This window comes from Rhinichthys klamathensis, unplaced genomic scaffold (genome assembly GCF_029890125.1).
Source record: "Rhinichthys klamathensis goyatoka isolate OS25496 unplaced genomic scaffold, OSU_Roscu_1.1 h1tg000782l_1, whole genome shotgun sequence".
NCBI lineage: Eukaryota > Metazoa > Chordata > Actinopteri > Cypriniformes > Leuciscidae > Rhinichthys > Rhinichthys klamathensis.
The window spans coordinates 29,662-52,099 of record NW_026607179.1 but is presented as its reverse complement, the minus strand read 5'-3'; the positions used below and the strand labels follow the sequence as shown (position 1 = coordinate 52,099).

General features: G+C 43.5%; 1 protein-coding gene across 1 annotated transcript; it reads right to left on the bottom strand.

Moving 5' to 3' along the window:
• Nucleotides 1-60: 60 nt before the first annotated feature.
• tbca (tubulin cofactor a) lies at nt 61-21,819 on the bottom strand. Its single transcript, XM_056243256.1, has 4 exons — nt 21,625-21,819; nt 15,211-15,316; nt 14,038-14,124; nt 61-364 (listed from the first exon to the last, which is right to left on the bottom strand). Exons 1-4 carry the CDS (start codon nt 21,675-21,677, stop codon nt 284-286), a joined length of 327 nt encoding a protein of 108 aa, XP_056099231.1. The 5' UTR covers nt 21,678-21,819; the 3' UTR covers nt 61-283.
• Nucleotides 21,820-22,438: the final 619 nt, after the last annotated feature.

Genomic DNA, 22,438 nt, shown 5'->3' with positions numbered 1-22,438 from the left:
ACAGACTGGAGATACAGAGCTTCAATATTAGCCAAGTTTATAATCAATGATGAAACGGAATGGTTTGAAATAATAAAAAGAAACTTTATTTCACGATTGTGTATATTTGATCACACAAGGCTTAGGGGAAACGGTGTTATTAAATGATGAATCAATACAAAAATCGACGAAATGCAAACATAAGCAACCAGTAAACACATTGCCTTGCTTCAGAAGAAATGGAATGGACAGTTGGGATGTCAGTGTACGTCAGCGTCTGTGGGTGTGTGTTCCTCGCTGTCCATCATCCTTCCAGCTTGACTGACTCTAAAACTGTTCTGGCCTCCTTGAATTCTTCCGCTTCGGCCAGTTCCTCTTCTGTTTCCTGATAACAAACATGTTTTAAAGTCACTATCAGGACCGAATCTGGAGTTTCTTCATAAATAGGAGTCATATTTTGTTCATTACAAATGATGCATCTTACAACTCAAAAGAAGTTGACAATAAATACAAAGCACTGGATACAGATTTTAATGAACTGATCATAATTATACCTCCTTATGTCACACACACACACACATTCATTTATCATCCCAAAATACTGACATTTTCAAATAATAAAATAAAATATGAATCATATTAAAATAATATCAACCAAACCTCAGATTTCTTGATGAACTGCATCATTTTAGTCATCAAATATATAATGAGATATTATGGCCTGGTTTCACAGTCAGGGTTTAGATTAAGCCAGGAGTAGGCCTTAAGATATACCAGTGCAAGTTGCTTTCAGTTACCATAAAACTTTAAATAATAGCCCGGGCTTTTATTTTCCCAAATCGTCGAACTGCACCGGCTTGTATTTGAGACAGGCGTCTATATGAGACAGGCCTTTATAATTTAGTGTTGAGATGTTGTTCATTGAGATGTTGTTCCTAGAGTCTCTAATCTCTAAAAATCTCCAAATGCTCCACGTGAAACTGCGGTCTTCCAACCTTTTACTATCGTGTCAATTAATTTTGATTAATATAAGCGAGGGAGAGAGAGCAAGACAGCGCTCGTGTTGTTTGAAGACGTGAGAGTGCGCGCGCGCGGCCGGGGCGCTCTCTCTCTCTGCTCGTTATGCACTGTCAAGCGCAGCAAGCGGACGCTCTGACGGGTTTTAGAAGATAAAATACAACCCGAAACTAAAAAACAGACCCGGCTTCTATTTGAGACCGGCCTTTATTTACCCAAACCTGTCGCCACACCAGGCGTGTAAAAGAGACAGGCGTCTATTCGGGACTCGGCTATTATTTGAAGTTTTACGGTAAAACAGATCAAACATGTATTTTAGTCTGGGACTAGGCTTAAAGGAGAACTCCGGCGCAAAATGAACCTTTGGTCTAATAAAACATTAGTACCTAGTCAACCGTTCTCTGAGATTTGTTTTCATTGATAATCGAATGTAAAGAGTTTTATCTCTAAAAACTGTTTAGCGTATAACGCTAGTAATGGGGGCATATAATAAGTCAAAAGAAATCGCTAGTTTATACCACTAACAAGACTCAAAATAGCCCCACACGAACACAGTAACATAATGAGGGTCCCTACATGCAAAACGAAGCATTGAGAACTGTGTAAGTGTACAGACCGTTTAATAAGAAGATAAAGATAAAGACAGTCCACTTCGTGTATACAGCTGGAAAACAGTCTCGACTAATCAAACCACGAACGCCATTCATCCAGTTCAGAAGTTCACTGAACTCCATACAGTTCAGCTCACTTCGTCGTTCTGTGGTTTGATTAGTCGACTGTTTTCCAAAGATGGCTCCTGTCTGTGTACACGAAGTGGACTGTCTTCATAAAATATCTTCTTATTAAACAGTCTGTACACTTACAAAGTTCTCAATGCTTCGTTTTGCATGTAGAGACTCTCATTATGTTACTGTGTTCGTGTGGGGCTATTTTGAGTCTTGTTAGTGGTATAAACTAGCGATTTATTTTTACTTATTAAATGCCCCCATTACTAGCGTTTTACGCTAAACAGTTTTTAGAGATAAAACTCTTTACATTCGATTATCATGAAAACAAATCTCAGAGAACGGTTGACTAGGTACCAATGTTTTATTAGACCAAAGGTTCATTTTGCGCCGGAGTTCTCCTTTAAGCCTTGTCTGTGAACCAGGGGGAAAAAGTTTTTAACAGCCTTAAAATGACATGAAATACATGCAAGTCTACAGAGAGGCTGAAAGAGTGGGAGTTTAAGTAGTAAATCAGATCACAGTAACACAATGAGAGAGACTAACTGCATCCCCAAATACAGCTAATCCACTCAGTGAACCTGTCAGATAATCACACACACAACCACACTCACACACGTAACACAGTGTGAAAATGTAATGGAGGCAGTGAGAGGAGTAGGTCATATCAATGCTAATCGATCGACGACGGTTTCTATGGAGGCCATTGCCGTGACAACATTACTAATGAACTGAAATGAGTGCAGCACAGGACTGTGTGTGTGTGTGAAGCCTCAGTGAGCTGGTGCACCTGACAGAAAGTTTTACGCTGACACAAAAAAGTAGAGGGTTTGAAAAGCATTTTTATTGAAGCACACACAAACAGGAGCCGCTGCAATGAGCTCTTTGAAATGCACCTGTGCTATCACAGATTTCCATTTCATCTCCCTGTTTTCTGTTCATTAATGTGATCCCTGTAACCCTCCATTTCCCCTAAGCGTCAACAAACAGGAAGCGGATGGCACGGTCTCCCCTGTACATCTTTCTCACACACATAAACCTGCCATGTCAAGATGCCCTGTGCTTAGCACTGATCCAACACCTGTGAGATGTCCTCCTGTTCTGACAATATTCAGTCTATGATTACCTTTTCTAGACAATATTAATTATTATAGTTTTTAGTTATTACCAATAATAGTTATTACTTCTTTTTATGGCTAACCATTTTCAGGGCTAGCAATGCGAGAAGACAAACCGTGACCCGTGCTGGCAAAATGAGTCGCATCGAGAACATTTTCAAATGATTTGTTATTAAAAAAACCTTCAAAATTATGTATGATTTGTTGGAATCAGACAAAATATAACTGAGATCCACCAGTTTGAAGAGTCAGCAAAGTCAATTTAGAGAAAAATCGAGTTAGGTTCCAAAATAAAATTACCAAGCAACCATCCCTTAATTTTCTTTTCCACAATTCTTTGATTAACATTTATTTAAGCATTTTATTTAACAGACAGCCTATATTCAGACCAACTGTACCGCACGGATATAATATAATGTTACACATCAGATGATTGTCCCCAACAGTTTATTGAAGACATAACAGATAATGTTTGCGCGATAATATTTTGAAATACTGTAGTTCTGTGTATATCGGGATTGCGCGCTGTCTGAAAGGCGTCTTTGGGCGAATCCGTCAGTCAGCACGAGTAAGATCGTTTTGTTTACATCAGCATGAGTTTGAAAATCACATTTTATTGGTTAAGACTCATGCCATCGAGGATTCACTATGAATATTCACAAAGTTGGAATACTGCGCTTTATAACGATACCAAACTTGTGAGAGAAGCGAGCAGAGAAAAACTGCATTTTTCATGGACAAAGCAAAGGTACTCCTCTCAGAAAACACACAAATAAAGATACTTTTAATGTTTGATTGCTATTTGGAGCATTGGGATCGCTAGACGAGGGCTTAATGAACTACTATTTGTGAAAACCTCAAAATCGACAAAAATTGCTATTTTTTAGCTTTAGCTTGAAATTTGCCCATGCGCTTTCCGACTTCGTTTGCCAGCACGGGTCACATATGCATATACATTTTTGGTCAGGATGTAGAGACATTATAGCCACTGAAATCTCTAAAAATGGTATATGGTATATATAACTGGATAATATTCAGATTGTTCCAAACCAATCTGACTTCTGACCTATAATGCTGCCTGAATCATAATCATACACTGTTTGCTCATTGGCCAGAGGAGAACTGGCCCCCCGACTGAGCCTGGGTTCTCCCAAGGTTTTTTTTCTCCATTCTGCCACCTGAGTGAGTTTTGGTTGCTTGCCACTGTCGCCTTTTTCCACCTTTGTTGGGGACATTAAATTTAATATTCAACAATAATATTGATCTGCCTGCATTGACACTATTATACAAGAGCTGAACTGAGCTGGACGATGACATCACGGTTTACTCCAGAGCGGCTATATGTACAGTATATTAGTGCTGGGCGGTTTGACCAAAAATTATATCACGTTTTTTTTTGCAAAATTATGCCGGTTTTCCGGTTTATGACAGTTTTTGTTTTTGTTTTTTTATGCATAATCAGGTGTTCAAAGCATTTTCTACTGGTTGAGAGAGGAATTACTGCAGTAAATCGACTTAGGATAGTCTATTTTACTGTCATTAGTGAATATTGTAGAACAATTCCACACTAGTGATATAGGTTTGCATGGCCCTAGAAAATTATGCTGTTGTTTACAAATAAGAGGCAGTCATGATTCTAATGAAGTGAGGAATCAGAATGCAAAGACAATTGCAGACAAAATACAGAACTTTTTAGTTTCGGGTTGTATTTAATATAATAAAACCCGTCAAATCGTCCGCTTTTTGGCGGTCGCCAAAGCAAATTTTTTGTCCCGCCAAAGCCTTTTTTTGATCGGTGAGCGTTGGAGAATTGAATGACTGCAGAAATAGAATCACGAGCAGAGAGAGAGAGAGAGCGCTCCGGCCGCGTGCGCGCACTCTAACGTCTTCAAACAACACGAGCGCTGCCTTGCTCTCTCTCCCCGCAGTTTCACGTGGAGCATTTGGAGATTTTTTAGAGATTAGAGACTCTAGGCCTACACTCAAAGAACAACATCTCAACACTAAATTATAAAGGCCTGTCTCATATAGACGCCTGTCGATAATACAAGCCGATGCAGTTCGACGATTTGGGAAAATAAAAGCCCAGGCTATTATTTGAAGTTTTACGCTGGTTCTGCAGCATCCATCTTCCCTGTAACGGAACACCAGAGCACCCTCGCATCGCAGTCGCTGCTTTGACAATAAATACACATTATACACAATAAATACAATAAATAAATACACATACACAATAAATACACATACACTTTACAATGTTGCAGTCGCAACATTGTAAAGGGTCCGTCTGAAACAGTGTCGCGCGGCGCAGCGTAACGTTCGTTCCGCCGTTGTAATTAAATACACCGGTTTATTAAAAATCAATATCGTAACGAATATATAAACCGGTTTTTCGGTTTGAACCGGTTTACCGCCCAGCACTAATGTATATATAAATGAACTAAATTAATAACTTTTTTTAAAACACAAATGAAACAGTGAACTTACTTAAAGGAGAACTCCGGCGCAAAATGAACCTTTGGTCTAATTACACATTACATGTTACCTAGTCAACCGTTATCTGAGATATGTTTTCATGATTATCGAATGTAAATAGTTCTCTTACGAGAGTATCTCTCGTACTGCGTAATAGCTTACGCTAGGGGAAAAACTCTTTTCCGCGAGATATTGAAGCCAAAAATTATCCTTAATTTTTTATTAATGTAAAACGCTTTGCAGCAGCAAGCAGACCTAGGCGAAACAGCTCACGCGCCTATTGGTTGCTCTGCAGCAAATGCAGCAGCCTATCGAGAGAGACTCTGCGTGACGTAATGACCAATGGGGGCAATTCGCGCCCATATCGTCACGTCCCGCCAGAAGGGGCGTGGTCTCACCCTATAAATATGCTCGTTAGGCTGATACAAGCTGATTTTTACCTCTTCAGCGAAGCACACGCATCGCTGGATCCGGAGTGAGAAGCCGCGCCGTCGAAGCAAGCCTTTCAGCGGGACGAGCTCTGGAGTCGCTGGCCTCGCCGCCTTCAACTGCCGTACCTGCTGCGCTTTCCGGCGTTCTATATCCTTTTCATACTCTGTGTGTATTTACTCTGTTGAGAGTGTGCGCTCGCTTACTTGACGCGACTCACACTTCTCTCACAAAAAGAGCTGCGTCTTTTTAAAGATGCCTTCCTGTGGCTCGTGCCGCGCCCCGCTCAGCGATGGAGACCGGCACGTCATCTGTGTTTCCTGCCTGGGTGAGGATCACGCGGCTCTCGCGCTCGCTGACGGCGGATGCCCTCATTGCGAGCTTTTGCCCATGGTGACTCTGAGGACTCGCCTGGCATCATTCTCCGAGCCTTCACCGCAGCCCGCCGTGGTGCCGCGCCGCAAGAAGCGCCGCGCCCAGCGCGCTCCCGAGCTTTCTCCAGCCCGCCAAAGCTCGCCGGTTCGCCCGCCAGCTTCGCCGGTTTCGCTCGAGTCGCTCACTGACGGACAACGGCCGCCGCGTCCATCCACGAGTTTGACGAACCCACCGAGGCGTGTTCTCTTCTGGCATCCGATAGCGAGGATTGGGCGAGCTCCGTGGATCTCCCCTCCGCTAGCGTTTCCCGCCAGCCCACTGGTAAGAGAGCCGGCATTGAGACTGAGCTGATGCGTCTGCTCTCTCAGGCCGTGGAAAGCATCGGCCTCGATTGGGAGGCGCCCGCGCAGCCGCCGCGCAACAGAATGGACGGACGCTTTCTCGGAAATGACGAGGCTCCGACGAAATCGCGGCCCGCGCCCTTCCTCCCGGAACTTCACGAGGAAGTGACTAAATCGTGGAACGCCCCCTTCTCCGCCAGGCTGCGTACCTCTGCCTCTGCTGCTTTCTCCTCGGTGGATGGCGCGAAGGACAGAGGATACCTTTCTGTTCCTCCTGTGGAACCAGCTGTAGCGTCTCATCTCTGCCCGCCCTCCGCTGGACGGCGCGCTCACACGACGCTACCCTCTAAAGCCTGCCGAGTGACGTCAACCATGCACGGTCGCGCTTACACCGCCGCCGGGCAAGCAGTTTCAGCGCTGCACACTATGGCTATCCTGCAGATCTACCAAGCCGACCTTCTCCTTAAATTGGACAAGGAAGGACCCGGAGCGATCTGCGTGGCGGACCTGAGAAGCGCTACAGACCTCGCTCTTCGCGCTACTAAAGCCGCTGCACAGGCCATAGGACGGAACATGGCCTCTCTCACCGTGGCTGAGAGACATTTATGGCTGACGCTGTCCGAGATGACGGAAGCCGAGCGCTCTGTGTTCCTCGACGCGCCCATTTCACAAGCGGGCCTTTTCGGATCTGCCGTCAAAGATTTCGCGGACAGATTCATGGAGGTGCAAAAGACTTCGCAGGCCATGAAGCACTTCCTTCCGAAGCGCTCGAGCTCCGCTGCAGGTCGCTCAAAACAGCCGTCTGCTCGCAGTTCTCAGCCGCAGCCTGCACCGCCCGCCGCCGCCGCTTCACAGCGCCGCCACGCCCGAGACCAAAGACCGCGCTCTCGCTCTGCCGGACGCCGCCCCCCTCAGCGCGGGCCCCGGCCGAGGATTGAGATCAAGCCCGAGGCCTCAAAATCTTCCTAGCCATTCTAGGAAAGCGACGGTGTTCAGATCCCGCTGCGGCCGGATTTCCACCAAAACTTCTCGATCGGTCAGTTCCAAACATCGCGACTGTCCCAGTGTATTTCGCAGTGAGCCAGCCGGTGTCTCAGCCCGTTTGCCTGCGCACAAAAGCCGTTTTTACGGCTACCCAGATAAATCCAATAAAGAGTGCATTTTCTGGTGTTCCGGCCACGGCCGATGGTGTTATAAGTGTTGTAAGAATGCCCACCCAGTGCCCATTCACACACACAGACACAGCCCGCCACGGTGCAGGGCTAGCACAAATAAAATAGACTCCGGTCGATTGTGCAAACAATGTAGTAAACGCGCCCATGTCACCATGCCCGCTCACACTACATGCTGCGTGTCTCTTGGTTTCTGTAAAAACGAAACCAACACACATTCAGTCGGCCATGAACGACAGTGTTTTCAGTGTAATAAATGTGCCCGCAGCCCCGCGCCCACATTTTGTCACAGACACGCCGATTCCTACGGGATCTCCCCCGCTCGCTTTTTCTGCACAATCTGCCATAAAAAAGCTGAGCGCGGTCAGGCCGCCCGCTGTGATCAGCGCGCCCCCCGCCTCGAACGCTGTAAACACGGTGTTGTGTTCCCAGTATGCCCGGGCTCTCGAGCTGCCGTTTTGCCGCGACCAGAGCCCGGATTTCATTCTGCCCCTAGCTATTCATGCAGATGCGTGGTCAAAGCTTCCCGGGGTATCAGAATGGGTGCTGAACACTATAAAGAGAGGCTATTCGCTACAATTCGCTCGACGCCCGCGCCGTTATACGGCGCGCGTCGAAACTACGGTGAAAAACGAAGTGTCTCATCTACTTCGTGCCGAGATAGCGAAACTACTGAGCAAAGGGGCTATAGAACCTTTATCTCAGGCTCAGAGCGAAGGGGGCCTATACAGCAGATATTTTCTGGTACCGAAAAAGGATGGGGGTCTCAGACCCATTTTAGATCTACGACAGCTGAACAGAGTGCTTGTCAAACGCCAGTTCAGAATGCTTACGACCAGGAAAATCCTCGCGCAAGTGCGCCACGGGGACTGGTTTATGTCGATAGATCTGAAAGACGCCTATTTCCAAATACAAATAGCGTCCCATCACAGGCGATTTTTGAGATTCGCCTTCGAGGGCCAGGCATATCAATACACAGTCCTGCCGTTAGGCCTGTCCCTAGCACCTCGTACATTTACGAAGTGCATGGACGCGGCGCTCGCACCCCTGAGACTTCAGGGCATGCGAGTCCTGAACTACTTGGACGATTGGCTGATTCTAGCTCGATCACGATCGGAGCTCATAGAACACAGGGCCGCATTACTCGAGCACCTCGAGGAGCTGGGCCTCACAGTCAATTGGACGAAGAGCTCACTGTCTCCCAGTCAGAAAATTTCCTTTCTGGGAACCGTGTTGGACTCGCTGTCCATGACAGCACGCCTGTCACCAGAGCGCGTGCTAAATATTCAGCGCGGCGTGAAATCCTTCCGCCATGGCGCGATAGTTCCGCTCAAAAGGTTTCAGAAAATGCTGGGGCTGATGGCCTCAGCAGCCTCTGTACTCCAGTTGGGCTTGCTCCGCATGCGCCCACTGCAGATGTGGCTGAAAGCGCGGGTTCCACCCAGGGCATGGACAGCGGGTCTGTTTCGCCTCAGGGTCGACCTTCAGTGTGTTTCAGCTCTGGAACCTTGGAAAATAACCGACTGGTATCAGTCAGGTGTGAGTCTGGGGACCGCTTCGAGTGTGAAGGTGGTGTCTACGGACGCCTCCACCTCGGGGTGGGGAGCGCTGCTCGAGGGCAGACCGCTAGCTGGCCTGTGGTCAGAACGGGAAAAGCTCCTTCACATAAACTGCTTGGAGATGATAGCAGTCGACAAAGCGCTACGGCGTTTTTGTCCCCAGGTAACAGGCCACCACGTCTTGGTCCGGTCGGACAACATGTCAGTGGTGGCATACATAAATCGCCAGGGCGGCGTCAGGTCACGAAACCTTCACAGGCTGACGGAACGCCTTCTGGTCTGGGCTCAGCACAACCTGCTCTCACTGAGAGCGGCGCACGTGCCTGGTCACCTGAATGTGGGACCAGACAGACTGTCCAGGAACAATGTTCCAGCAGGGGAATGGTCGCTGCACCCGCAGACGGTCCAGCTGCTGTGGAAAACGTTCGGCAGAGCACAGGTGGACCTATTCGCGTCCCACGAAAACGCTCATTGCCCGGAGTTTTTCTCGAAAAGCAAGGACGCGCTGGCTCATGTTTGGCCCCGCTGCCCCCTATATGCTTTTCCTCCTGTCTCGCTCCTGCCTCAGGTGTTGGAACGAATCAGGGAGAACGGATGCCCAGTGCTGCTCGTAGCTCCGCTCTGGACAAACCAGACGTGGTTCCCTGCCCTGATGCAGCTGACCAGCACTGCCCCATGGCCTGTACCATTGAGGAGAGACCTCCTCTCTCAGGCGGAGGGCTCGATTTGGCACCCTCGCCCGGAGTTGTGGTCCCTGCACGCATGGGCCATCAACGGGTACCCGCTAGCCTCCCAGAAGGAGTGTTAAACACGATCGCGCAGGCTAGAGCTCCGTCTACCAGGCGGCTCTACTCCTCGAAATGGTCTGTTTTCTCTGCATGGTGTCAAGCCCAGAGCTTTTCACCTGTGGAATGCGGGGTTTCGGAAGTGCTTTCCTTCCTTCAAGAGCTACTGGATAAGGGCAGGACCCCATCCACGCTCAAAGTATATGTGGCGGCCATAGCAACGTTTGCAAAACCGGTGTCTGGCCAGTCGCTGGGGAAAAACGACTTAGTCGTGCGTTTCCTTAGGGGAGCTCGGAGGCTGAACCCTCCCAGGCCCCCTTCAGTCCCGACGTGGGACCTTTCCACGGTCCTGGAGGCCATGAAAGGCGCCCCGTTCGAGCCAATCCAGCTGGTGGACATGAAACACCTGTCGTTCAAAACAGTGTTTCTCATGGCTCTCGCTTCAGTGAAGCGCATAGGGGACTTACAGGCGCTTTCAGTAAGCGCGTCGTGTATGGAGTTTGGGCCTAATGACTCGAAGGTCATTCTCAAACCGAAGCACGGGTATGTCCCGAAATCCCTCAATACACCGTTCAGGGCCCAGGTAATTTCCCTGTCCGCCCTTCCGGTTCTCAGTGAGGAGGAGGACGCGAGTCTCCTTTGCCCCGTCAGGGCATTGAGAGCTTATGTGTCACGCTCGTCTGTTTTCAGACAGACGGAGCAGCTTTTTGTTTTGTTTGGCGGGCGTTCCAAGGGACTCGCCGCCTCAAAACAGAGCCTATCCAGATGGATAGTGGATGCCATTGCGCTCGCTTACTCTGCGAAGGGCCTACAGTGCCCCTTGGGTGTCAGGGCGCACTCCACGAGAGGCGTGGCCTCTTCGTGGGCATGGTCGAGCGGGGTTTCCCTGCAAGATATCTGTACGGCCGCGGGCTGGGCCTCGCCGTCTACATTTATAAAATACTATAACCTGGAGGTACCCGCCTTACAAGCTAAGCTTTTGGCGGTCTAAATTCAGTGCTATCTGCCCCGCTGTGCGGCCCAGATGCTGAGTTTACTGCAGCCCCATGAGTGTTGACACACGTATGGCCACCCAGATCAGGCTGAAAGCTTTCACCCTGGCTGCGCGTTTTATTGTCATATAATAGCCCCGCTGGGTGCTTTTTTATAGGGAATGACGCTTCCAGCCTCTCTTCCTCCACTCTATGTGAGTTTATGGTGATTATGCATTACATGAGCCCTGGGCTTCGGCCCCCGGGACTTTGGTGTTGGATCCCTGTACGCACGGCGTGTTGCATTGTGTTCCCCTAGCGTAAGCTATTACGCAGTACGAGAGATACTCTCGTAAGAGAACGTACTCGGTTACTAACATAACCTCGGTTCTCTCTAGAGAGGGAACGAGTACTGCGTATCTTGCCGTGCTTGGAATACGCTCTGGTTCGCTTCAGTGATAAAAACCAGCTTGTATCAGCCTAACGAGCATATTTATAGGGTGAGACCACGCCCCTTCTGGCGGGACGTGACGATATGGGCGCGAATTGCCCCCATTGGTCATTACGTCACGCAGAGTCTCTCTCGATAGGCTGCTGCATTTGCTGCAGAGCAACCAATAGGCGCGCGAGCTGTTTCGCCTAGGTCTGCTTGCTGCTGCAAAGCGTTTTACATTAATAAAAAATTAAGGATAATTTTTGGCTTCAATATCTCGCGGAAAAGAGTTTTTCCCCTAGCGTAAGCTATTACGCAGTACTCGTTCCCTCTCTAGAGAGAACCGAGGTTACGTTAGTAACCGAGTACGTTTTATTTCTAAAAACAGTTTAGCCTATAAAGCTAGTATAACGCTAGTATATTGGGCATAGTGTAATGACAAATAAAAATCGCTTGTTAATACCACTAACAAGGCTCAAAATAGCCCCACACTAACACGGTAGCATAATGAGTAGGGGTGTAACGATACACAAACCTGACGGTTCGGTTCGTCCCACGGTTTTGAGGTCTCGGTTCGGTTCGGTTCGGTTCATTTCGGTGGGGTGGGGGGGTTTAGAAAGCTAAAATTGCTTTTATTTTTTATTAAACAGTGCTTTAATGAACAAATTGTGTCCTTGTCTTTAAATTAATTCAATTACAAGTAAACGTTTCTCAAGGATAACAAAATTATCTGCTAATGCTGTAAACTACAGCCCTTACTTGCACATTACTATAACATTAAAGCTTAACAACAGAGCCTAGACTTTTAGCCTAAATGATAAAATAATAATCAACACTCAAATAACAAATTGTATGAAAACTGGACGTAAGGCAATTTTTGCATTAACATGTTTTTACTCTAATTTGTTATTGTTATATAATAATTTACACAGTTGCTGTTATTTTCATGACAACTATTTTAAACATACATTAAATAATCAAGATATCATAAACAGGTTAAGTAAAATATAATATATAGGCTAATATATAGCATTTATTTAATGAAAGAGTTAGCAAACCAGCAAGCTGTGGACACTGAATGACTTGCCTGAGGTAAATATAAAGCTATGTGAAAAACTAAGCGTTTTATTGACGTATTTCCGCTGTTGAAACACTGATTGAGTGTTTACACGAGTTATGATGCCTTTCAGTAAGTATACTGTATCTTTCAACATACCTTCGGGTGTCCATTCATGTTTATTCTGTAACTGAGGAAGAGATGACCGCGCTCCGCGCTGCCGCATGCATACAGTGATATCTGTCACGTCACATCTAAGAGCGCCAAAACGGCATTTATTGTTTGCATTTCGTGATCAAATAGACATAATTTGAAAGATTACACCTTGCTTATTATCAAAAGTAACAAAACACTGACCTTATCGCGATTATATGTGGTTAATGGTGGTTTGGCAACAGCCCTGTATTCGTTGTGTACACATAACACTTGAGGTGCAATGAGCCGGGGGTGGGCGGGGCAGCAGGGGGCGGGGCGTGTTCGGTTCGCCATGAGAGTATCGCGATACGTATCGTGGGTGGTGTATCGCGGTTTTTCGGTTCGGTTCAAATATCATTACACCCCTAATAATGAGGGTCCCTACCTTCAAACCGAAGCATTGAGAACTTTGTCAGTGTCCAGACAGTTTAATAAGAAGATATTTTAAACATACAGTCAACTTCGCGTATACAGGCAGAAGCCATCCTTGAAATACAGTCTTTACCAGTCGATCTACGAACGCCGATCCAAGTGCGCTGGTGAGAATGTGAACGAGCTATAAGTTGTGATAAGGTGAGCGCGAACAGCAGGCTTGGATCGGCGTTCGTAGATCGACTGGTAAAGACTGTATTTCAAAGATGGCTTCTGCCTGTATACGCGAAGTTGACTATGTTTAAAATATCTTCTTATTAAACTGTCTGGACACTAACAAAGTTCTCAATGCTTCGGTTTGAAGGTAGGGACCCTCATTATGCTACCGTGTTAGTGTGGGGCTATTTTCAGCCTTGTTAGTGGTATTAACAAGCTATTTTTATTTGTCATTACACTATGCCCAATATACTAGCGTTATACTAGCTTTATAGGCTAAACTGTTTGTAGAGATAAAACTATTTACATTCGATAATCATGAAAACAAATCTCAGATAACGGTTGACTAGGTAACAATGTGTAATTAGACCAAAGGTTCATTTTGCACCGGAGTTCTCCTTTAAGCTGGACTGTGACGGTATTTTCTTCTGGAAACAAACTTTTTTGCATTATTTTCCTGTTATCTCTGTAAAGCTGCTTTGAAACAATCTGTATTGTAAAAAGCGCTATATAAATAAATGTGACTTGACTATATAGGTAAGTGTTTTTTGTTGGTTTTCAGCCAAAAATTAGGGCACAAATATGAACAGAGACTACTACTGTACTTGAACAGAAAAAAGCAGCATGCACTTGAAACGATGTAGCTTTAATCAAAAGTAATGTAAATGCTGCTGTAAAATCCAGATGTGGCAATGTTGTTGTTTCAGGTTGGTCAGGATTCTCAAACAAAAAGATTCAATGCATTAAAAGCACCACTGAGTTCAAGTCTTTCAGGTAGAACAAACCTAAAAGTGTGTGTGTGTGTGTGATATTCTCACCAACAGTTGTTGTAGGTCAGCGTGGGCCATGGCTAAACGGCGATGGCAGTCTGGGATCATCATTCTTGCCTCTTGCAACACCTCCACCTGTTTAAGACATTGAAGAGATTTTATAGCTTTATTCTATTACAAAAACAGAAGAATTATTTCACATAAAAACATCTGCTACAAAACATAAAATCATCTCTGAGATTGAGAGAATGTTTGTATGTATATTGCTTTAAGCATTTGAAGGAGCTCAATGGAAAAACTCAATGAATTTTTCAAGTTATTGATCAGCTGCTGAAGGCCCCACACTCAATGTCTAACACATGTACACTCTGTCATCAGATATGAAGATATGATTTCGCCCTTTAAAACAGAGCTGTATATGCATTCACTTCAGAGAGAAGGTGAAGAAAAGAATGAGGAGAGAGAGAGAGAGAGAGAACATGGTCCACTACTCCTTGAGATGCTCTAAATTAGCAGCATGTGTTGTTAATTACAAAACTCCTCTAAAGTTACATAACGTCATTAATTTTGCATCAGCACATTAAAACTAACCCTGACCTCACCCACAGCGCTGCCACACTGAATCAGCTCCGTCTCTTTAACCGTTACCAAAGCTGTTTCTCTTAAGGCAGAACAACCAACTGGTACCAGCACTCAGATAGAACTCAGTCTGACGACTTATTCTCTTTACAGTCGGGGGGATTTTCTACATCCCAGGTGCAAAATTAACTCTTGTCAAGCGCTAAATGTGACTAAATTTGACTTTGTATTATTGGCCAGCTGGATCGTAACTTTATTGGTAACATAATCAGCTTGAAATAAATGTTACAGAATTCTGATATCAGTGATGAATATTTACCATCAACAGTTTATCTAATGCCTACATTTTTTCGTTATTTTTCGTTGACGACACATGGAATATTTCTCACATTAAGAGAGCAAAGAAAAAAAGAAAGGAAAAAAAGAGACCAACAAATCTCATATGAAGCACAATGACCTGTGCTGTCTGTTAGAAAAGTGCAAATATTTGAATTAAAACTAAATAATTATGTCCCTGACTGGAGTTTTACAAAACATTGAATTTCCTCAGTTCTGGTCCCCCAAACCTAGTACTTTTAACATCCTCTGAATGAGTGAGTCTCATCAGGTTATGTGTTGTTTAAGGTGGTTTATTCTTCTTACCTGTTTCTTGATTACATACTCGTCTCCTGCCTCCGCCTTGAGACGCTCAATCTTCTCTTCCTGCTGCTTTGCCTCCTTTATGTACAAAACCTCCTCTTTGGCCAAACTGAGAGAAAGAGAGAGAGAGAGAGCGCAAGAATGAGAATGGATAGCAAGGGGCGAGACAACCGATGCTGTCAGGAATTTACCGCCACAAAGTCAAACAACTGGCTAACTTGCAGATCACCCAAAATTCAAATAAGCCACTTAACATGGGCCCAAAACCAGAGAACCAACTTCTAATGCCCTGAAGTTTCACATTACTAATCTATCTTTTTTTTTTTTGTTGCATCTGTGACTACACAAATATGAACAATCATGCAGGTATATTTTTTAATTAGGTTGAAATATACATAATTTCAGATGAAAACTGAGATGTAGACAATATTGCTGAAATTGAACAAAAACACTACTGTTCAAACATTTGGGGTCGGTAAGATTTTATACTTAATACTTGTAACTGGATACATTAAATTGATCAGAAATGATCAGCATATTAGCATGATTTCTGACGGATCATGTGACACTGAAGACTGGAGTAATGATGCTGAAAATTTCAGCTTTGATCACAGGAATAAATTACATTTGAAAATATATTGAAATAGAAAAGTCATTTTAAATTGTGATAATATTTCACAATATTATTGTTTTTACTGTATTTTCGATCAAATAAATGCAGCATTGGTGAGCAGAAGAGACTTCTTTCAAAAACATTTGTTTTTTAAATCGTACCAAGCCCAAATGTTTAGTAGTGTACTTTTGAGTAGTCATAATTCCTAAATGTTTATGTGACACATAAAATATGTTTGAGTTGAATTTCCAGTACATACTATGCTGTGACATATACCACAACCGTGTCATAAAACACCTCATAGCATGATAAAAGATATCAGTCATCCTCTTGAGTCTACATAAATCACTAGTAGTTAGCACTGTTAACTTTAAAACAACATAAACTGGTAAAACACACTTAAACAATTTAAACATCAAGGCATTAACAAACTTCTGATTCCCGGCATAATTTCACCCCATGAACAAGCACATTCTACTGTAAACAGTCTCTACTTCCAGCATTTCCTACATCCCAATTCTCTCTTCCTTAATGATTATCTACTGTCAGTCTCAGAAAGGCTGTATGCTTGTTAGCCACAGTGCTAAACTGCACCAGCTACACCCTGATCGCTACGCTAATCTGTCTTTTAACTGCATCTGTCTCCCTCTTGCTCGCACACACTCACAAAGACACTGTACTGCCCTACTAGGATTAATTGATCATCAATTTAGTCCCTAATTTGGACTAAGTCAGGTGGCAAATGGGCCACTTTTGCTTGATTGTTAGTGAAAACGCAGTGCGAGTACATTGATAAATTTTGATTATTTATCAATTATGGCCAAATGAACTAAACGCACTGAATAAATTCACGGCCTGATTGCCGTAATGGAGTTTGAAAATATCACTATTGATAATGATTCTAGCTAATAGCTGCTTTCCGTCTGCGGCCTGCTCGCTTGTCGGGACGACATGGCGTTGCGGAATTCATTTTTCATAAAATCAGCTGTGTGTGTGTGTGTGTTAGACAGCGAGAAAAAGAGAGAGAGCACGAGATGCTTCTCCATTAATAAAACATACTGCCAGCCCGGGCCGCGTGCCATAAGAGTCGTCTCCGCCTGCGACAATATGTCATATTTTACGTCAATTACGCCCGTTTTAACAGGCTTCAATCACGACGTTCTGGTGCGATTCTCCACATATGCTCAAGGGTAGGCTTTCTCTGACACGTACACAAAAAATTAGACCACGGGGAAAGGAATGGGGGTGCAACCAGCGAGGAAGCCGGAGGGGTGGAAAGATCGGGGTGTAGCATAATTCTAATAAAAGTGAGGGACAGGCTAATGAAAAAGTGTCATGCTGATGTTAATTTCTTGTATCTGCAGGGTGATGTGCGAGCTGCTTATAGCAGGGGCGGAGCTGGGCAGCTGTAAATGGGGCTGCCAGGGCTGCTTCCTTCAGCTTAATGGAAAAAGCATCTCTCTGGAAAATAGAGAAAAGAATTAGACTCGACACACACATTCTCTTCCCTCTAATACTGTATTTTTGAGGCGGCGGGCCGGCGGCGAGACCCGGTGACAAAAGCAAATTACGTCTGTCATTTTATTAAGTGCATCCGCTGAGCTAGGCCAGAAAACACCGACTGGAATACATCACCAAAAAGAAGAAGAAAAGAAAACGGCAAGTGAAGGGTAGAAAGGGATGGTGGAAGACGGAGAAGACGGCGAGATGCAAAATCGGCTGGCAGTTCGTTCAGACCAACGCCATCCAGTTGTCAAGGCCAAGATGAAGAGAAAATTCTGTAGAAATAGCTCATTTCTTCATCGGATGAATATATTTGTAGTAAAATGGTGAAAAGTTGATGTTTTGTAAAAAAAAAAAAAAAAAAAAATTCCTAAATGCTTCAGACTGGGGCTGAGCAGAGAACCCTACTGTGCTAGCAACATTTGGCATGAAATCCTGACCACTTCATAGGGTATTTCAGGAACCCCCTTGAGGCTTTTGAAAACGTGGGATGTCGCCGAATGAGAGGGGCTTGACCTGGAGGTGGTAATTAACTGACATTACAAGCATCCACGTGTACTAGGTCTTAAAGCACTGACACGTCACCTCAGGCTACGTCTACATTAATCCGGCGTTTTCGTTTCTACCCGCTCTCCCTCCACACTGGCGTTTTCCAAAAGTTTCTCGTCCACACTGAAACGTCGGAAAATGCTAAATTCACCTTACTGCGCATGCGTAAACCCTTCATAAAGGCTTACTGAGATCATACAAGACATGATAAAGTTATCTCTAATCAAAATCAGATTGAGAATCGAATTGAGATCTTGTGAATCCGAATCGAATAGGGATATCTGTATTGATACCCAGCCCTAAATAATACAGTAGGGCTGTCACTTTACGTTCGAAAATCGATTACACAATCGATCGGACCACCTAACACAAGTATCGAAAACGAAAATAGGGAATCGATTTTAACGGCCTTTTTTTTTTTTTTTTTTTACCAAAAATGTGTTTTAGGTGGACAGATCAATACAGTGCACAGAACATGTAGGATGTTGGAAAATAACAATGTCTTTTCTGTTAACCAAATGCTTTTTAATATTTGCTATTACTTCAATGCAAGTTAACAAGCGCGCCGTTATTTGTTGCTTAGTGACGTGTGTGTTCAATTAGGCCAAAAATGCGTAGATTCTGCGCAATACGCTGTATTTAATATATCATGAGGACTCACGAATTGCGTATTTGCACTAAATCCGCGCAGATTTGGCTTACACGAACTTCCCCAGTAAAGAAAGTGAGTAAACATAGAAACACGCCAGATTGGCTCGTGATTTGACAGCGTTACCCGCCAAAGTTCATTTTTACCCGCATTTGTCCGGTTGGAGGGTGTTAATTTCAATCCCTGAATGTTGCGCTCCTGTTTGTCGTTGTGCACGAAACTTCAGGCCAATAAATCATCAGAAATATTGCTGACTTGTGCGCGTCTCAAGCGCCCTCTTTACGTTCGTCCTAATGCCTGTTAGTTGTCCGTGGATTTGCCTATATGTGGTGATGAAAATGGAAACGTCTTTAGACATGGAAAATCGATTTTACAATCGATTCAATTAACACTTACGTCTCAAAAATCGAACAGGATTTTTTCACAAAAGTGACAGCCCTATAATACAGGTGGTTAAACATTACATTATGAATCAGAGATCATCATGAGTGGCCTGTCTATATAATTTATAGTTTTTACTGCAGCATTTTGCTGTAAAAAATACAAATTATTTTTTAAAGTGCAGCATATTGTTTTAACCAATATATTGCCCAACCCAATATTGGCCAGACCAGTCAAATGGCTGACTTTTGGCCATTTTGCGATTTGTAATGTTGCCCCGTTCCTAAATCTTTTGACAGCCTTGTCAATAGTAAATGCACATTTACAGTTTTCATTTAAGGATTTGGCGGACACTTTTTTTTTCTTCAAAGTGACATACATTGCAATTGCATTCAAAATATGCATCTGATCAGTTCTTGCATTCCCTGAGAATCGAACCCATGACCTTGGCGTTGCAAGCACCATGCTCTTCTGAGTTTTGAAATTCTGCAATTTTGTCAGAAGCCGGTCACTAAAACAAAGTAAATGCTCCATATTCTGAATGGTCCAAGGAGCCACTGTTTACACACAAATGGACAGGACAATGTATTTCAACATCAAAACTGATATTCTATACATGTCCTATATTGACAGAATCAGCAATAATGCTTTCTATATATCAGCGTTTATTGAAAAACAAAGTTACATAGAGGCCAAGCTTAGAGCAAACATACAAACTGACTTGAAATGAGTAAACCAGGAGACCATCAACAAGCCCACACCTCACAGCTCTGACAAATGAAGAAATGCAATTCAGCAATACAGCGTTCAAAGGTGGACAAAATCAATTATCTGACCTGGAGCTGAGAAGCCCCGGTCTGACTGAACCACAGAGGCCTGCGCTCACATGGGGAGAGAAATCTGAGAGAAATCTATAGGACCTAAAGACCCAGCTGAAAGAAAACAAAGCAACTCGCACCGCTCTAATCGATACGAAGGCTGGACCGTCCACACCGAGAGCCAAAAACAGATGGGAAATCCAGAAGAAACATGTCTCGGAGACACGAACGATGTGTCTGCCATCGCTGGGCCAAACAGCAGGAATGTTCCATCATAAAACCATCAATTGACACCAACGGTGCCGATGCAATAAGCAAATTCAGCATAAATGAACTCAGACACCAAGACGTGATTGGTCCCTCATGTGAACATCAGCAGAGTTTGACAGGCCAAACGTTCGGTTCTTATCGCGGCGCGGCTCATTACGATGTTGTCTCCTGTGTTGGCATGGTGTGCGAGTTGTTTCCTAACCCTCTCACTTTCTCAATCCCACTGAGAATCATTCGCACACTTCCATTACCAGCCCTATCAAACAGGCCCATCTCAATCAGGCCCTCATCTGGTCAATCAATGCAAACAGCAGTCAGGTGGGGATTGCAGGGAAGAGCAGAGAAAAGGGAGGGGATGAAGAGAGGATGAGGCAAGAACAGAGACACTCGCTGAACACAAATGACCAACTTTAATAAGAGTCTAACATTCGTTAAGTGAATGTTAGACTCTTCTGGTCTTACTGGGGACTGCATAAATAAGCCATGTCAATGTGGGGTCACAGGTCATATCTGATGCTATAAAGTTTGTACATTGCATGTTAACTTCAAAAATAAAGTAAAAACGTCTGTCTCTCTCTCTCTCTCTCTCTCTCTCTCATATATATATATATATATATATATATATATATATATATATATATATACATATATGACCCTGGATCACAAAACCAGTCACACATCGCATGGGCATATTTGTGGCAACAGCCAACAATATATTGTATGGGTCAAAATTATAATTTTTTTCTTTTATGCCAAAAATCATTAGGATATTAAGTAAAGATCATGTTCCATGAAGATATTTTGTAAATGTCCTACCGTAAATATATATATAACATTTATTTTTGTGAGTGAATGCAGCACAATCGCGAATTTTCTCAATGTTTCGATTTTTTTGCACCCTCAGATTCCAGATTTTCAAATAGTTGTATCTCGGCCAAATATTGTCCTATCCTAACAAACCATACATTTCAGATGATGTATAAATCTGATGTGTGTGTGTGCATTTAGCATGTATTTTTATAAATTTTTACATAATTTCTTTAATTTAACATGAAAATATGTTCATAAATGTATATATTATCTAAAAATATAATTTATATAATATATATTATTCATTTATATGTATGTGTGTGTTTGTGTGTATAGATATAAATATAACAAAATGCTGTAAATTAATTTGAGCTACAAACCAAGGTAATTGATTACGATAATGAATTAAAATAATATGATAGTTTGCAATATCAAGTAGCACAACGGGCAGTTTTCATTAATTATAGTCTAGATAAACACACATGCCTGCTTGATAAGGTAGCAGCTACAGAAAAGTCTATTATTCAATACCTCATTTTGCTAATTAGTCTATTGGCCTCATAACAATCACATACAAACTAACAAATAACTAACACAAACTCTTATGAAATGCACATTATTCGTAGTTTTCACTGCATCTAAAGTGACCGGAGAATTGAACTTGACATCTGGACAATGCTATAACACCTGTCAGAGCACCGGGCTATATTTACAGCCTCTGCCGCAGAGGCCTCTCATCTGCCGCGTACGCCTGTAGAGTGGCGCGGTGAACCTGCGGCCTTAACGTCGCACATAAAAGAAATCTGATTATTCCGCCTTCTTACCGTTTAACCACACCGGTCTTGATTTTTATTTGTCGTATTCTTGGATCCGCCATCGTCCGTGTTGTTTGAACTGGTACAAACGTAAAGAAACGGGGATAAATATGTTAGTACTTAGGTAGTAATAAGAGAAGCGCGCAGCTGAGATTAGCCTGATAGCACAGTGACACACCAACACACAGCAGAAAGTGCGCGCATGCGTAGATAAAGCAGCGCATGTGACAGCAGTTCAAAGATTAAAAAAAGGGCAAATGTATTTGTTCCGTTATCTATTTTTAGTAGGCTACATTTAATAATAACATTTATATACAAAAGGTGATAAAAAATATTTAAATACTACACTAAAAGTAGACTTAGGGGAATCATTGCTATATTATGATTTTTTAATTGTATGCCTATAGGCTAGTTGGTACAGGCAAAGGAGTATATGCAAATATCACAGTTAATGAAGTTAGTAGCCTACCATGGAATATTTAAAGGTAGGCCTACCATAGTATTAAATGGTAGCTATAATGCCTTTTTTCCCCCTGCACTGTTTATTACTCAATCTGTTATTTTATTAGCCTATAGGCTAAATCATATGTTGCTATTATTAATAGTTGAATTAAACAGACCTATAAGCATACAGATCTGTTAATTACGGCATAAATTACATTATTGGCCTAACTGTCTTATGTATGAGTTAGGCTTAAAAGTAATATATAACATACTGTTTTCAATGATAATAAATGAATGTATATATTACTATATTACTATTTGACTTTAATTCTTGCTGTTGCTTTGGTCAGTGATGTGCCCGATGCTGATGTGCCCGATG

Coding starts and splice junctions, on each gene's coding strand:
- tbca (XM_056243256.1), bottom strand. CDS start 21,677: ATGGCGGATCCAAGAATACGACAAATAAAAATCAAGACCGGTGTGGTT. Junction 15,317..21,624: donor AAGACCGGTGTGGTTAAACG/GTAAGAAGGCGG, acceptor TCTTTCTCTCAG/TTTGGCCAAAGAGGAGGTTT. Junction 14,125..15,210: donor AGTATGTAATCAAGAAACAG/GTAAGAAGAATA, acceptor TGTCTTAAACAG/GTGGAGGTGTTGCAAGAGGC.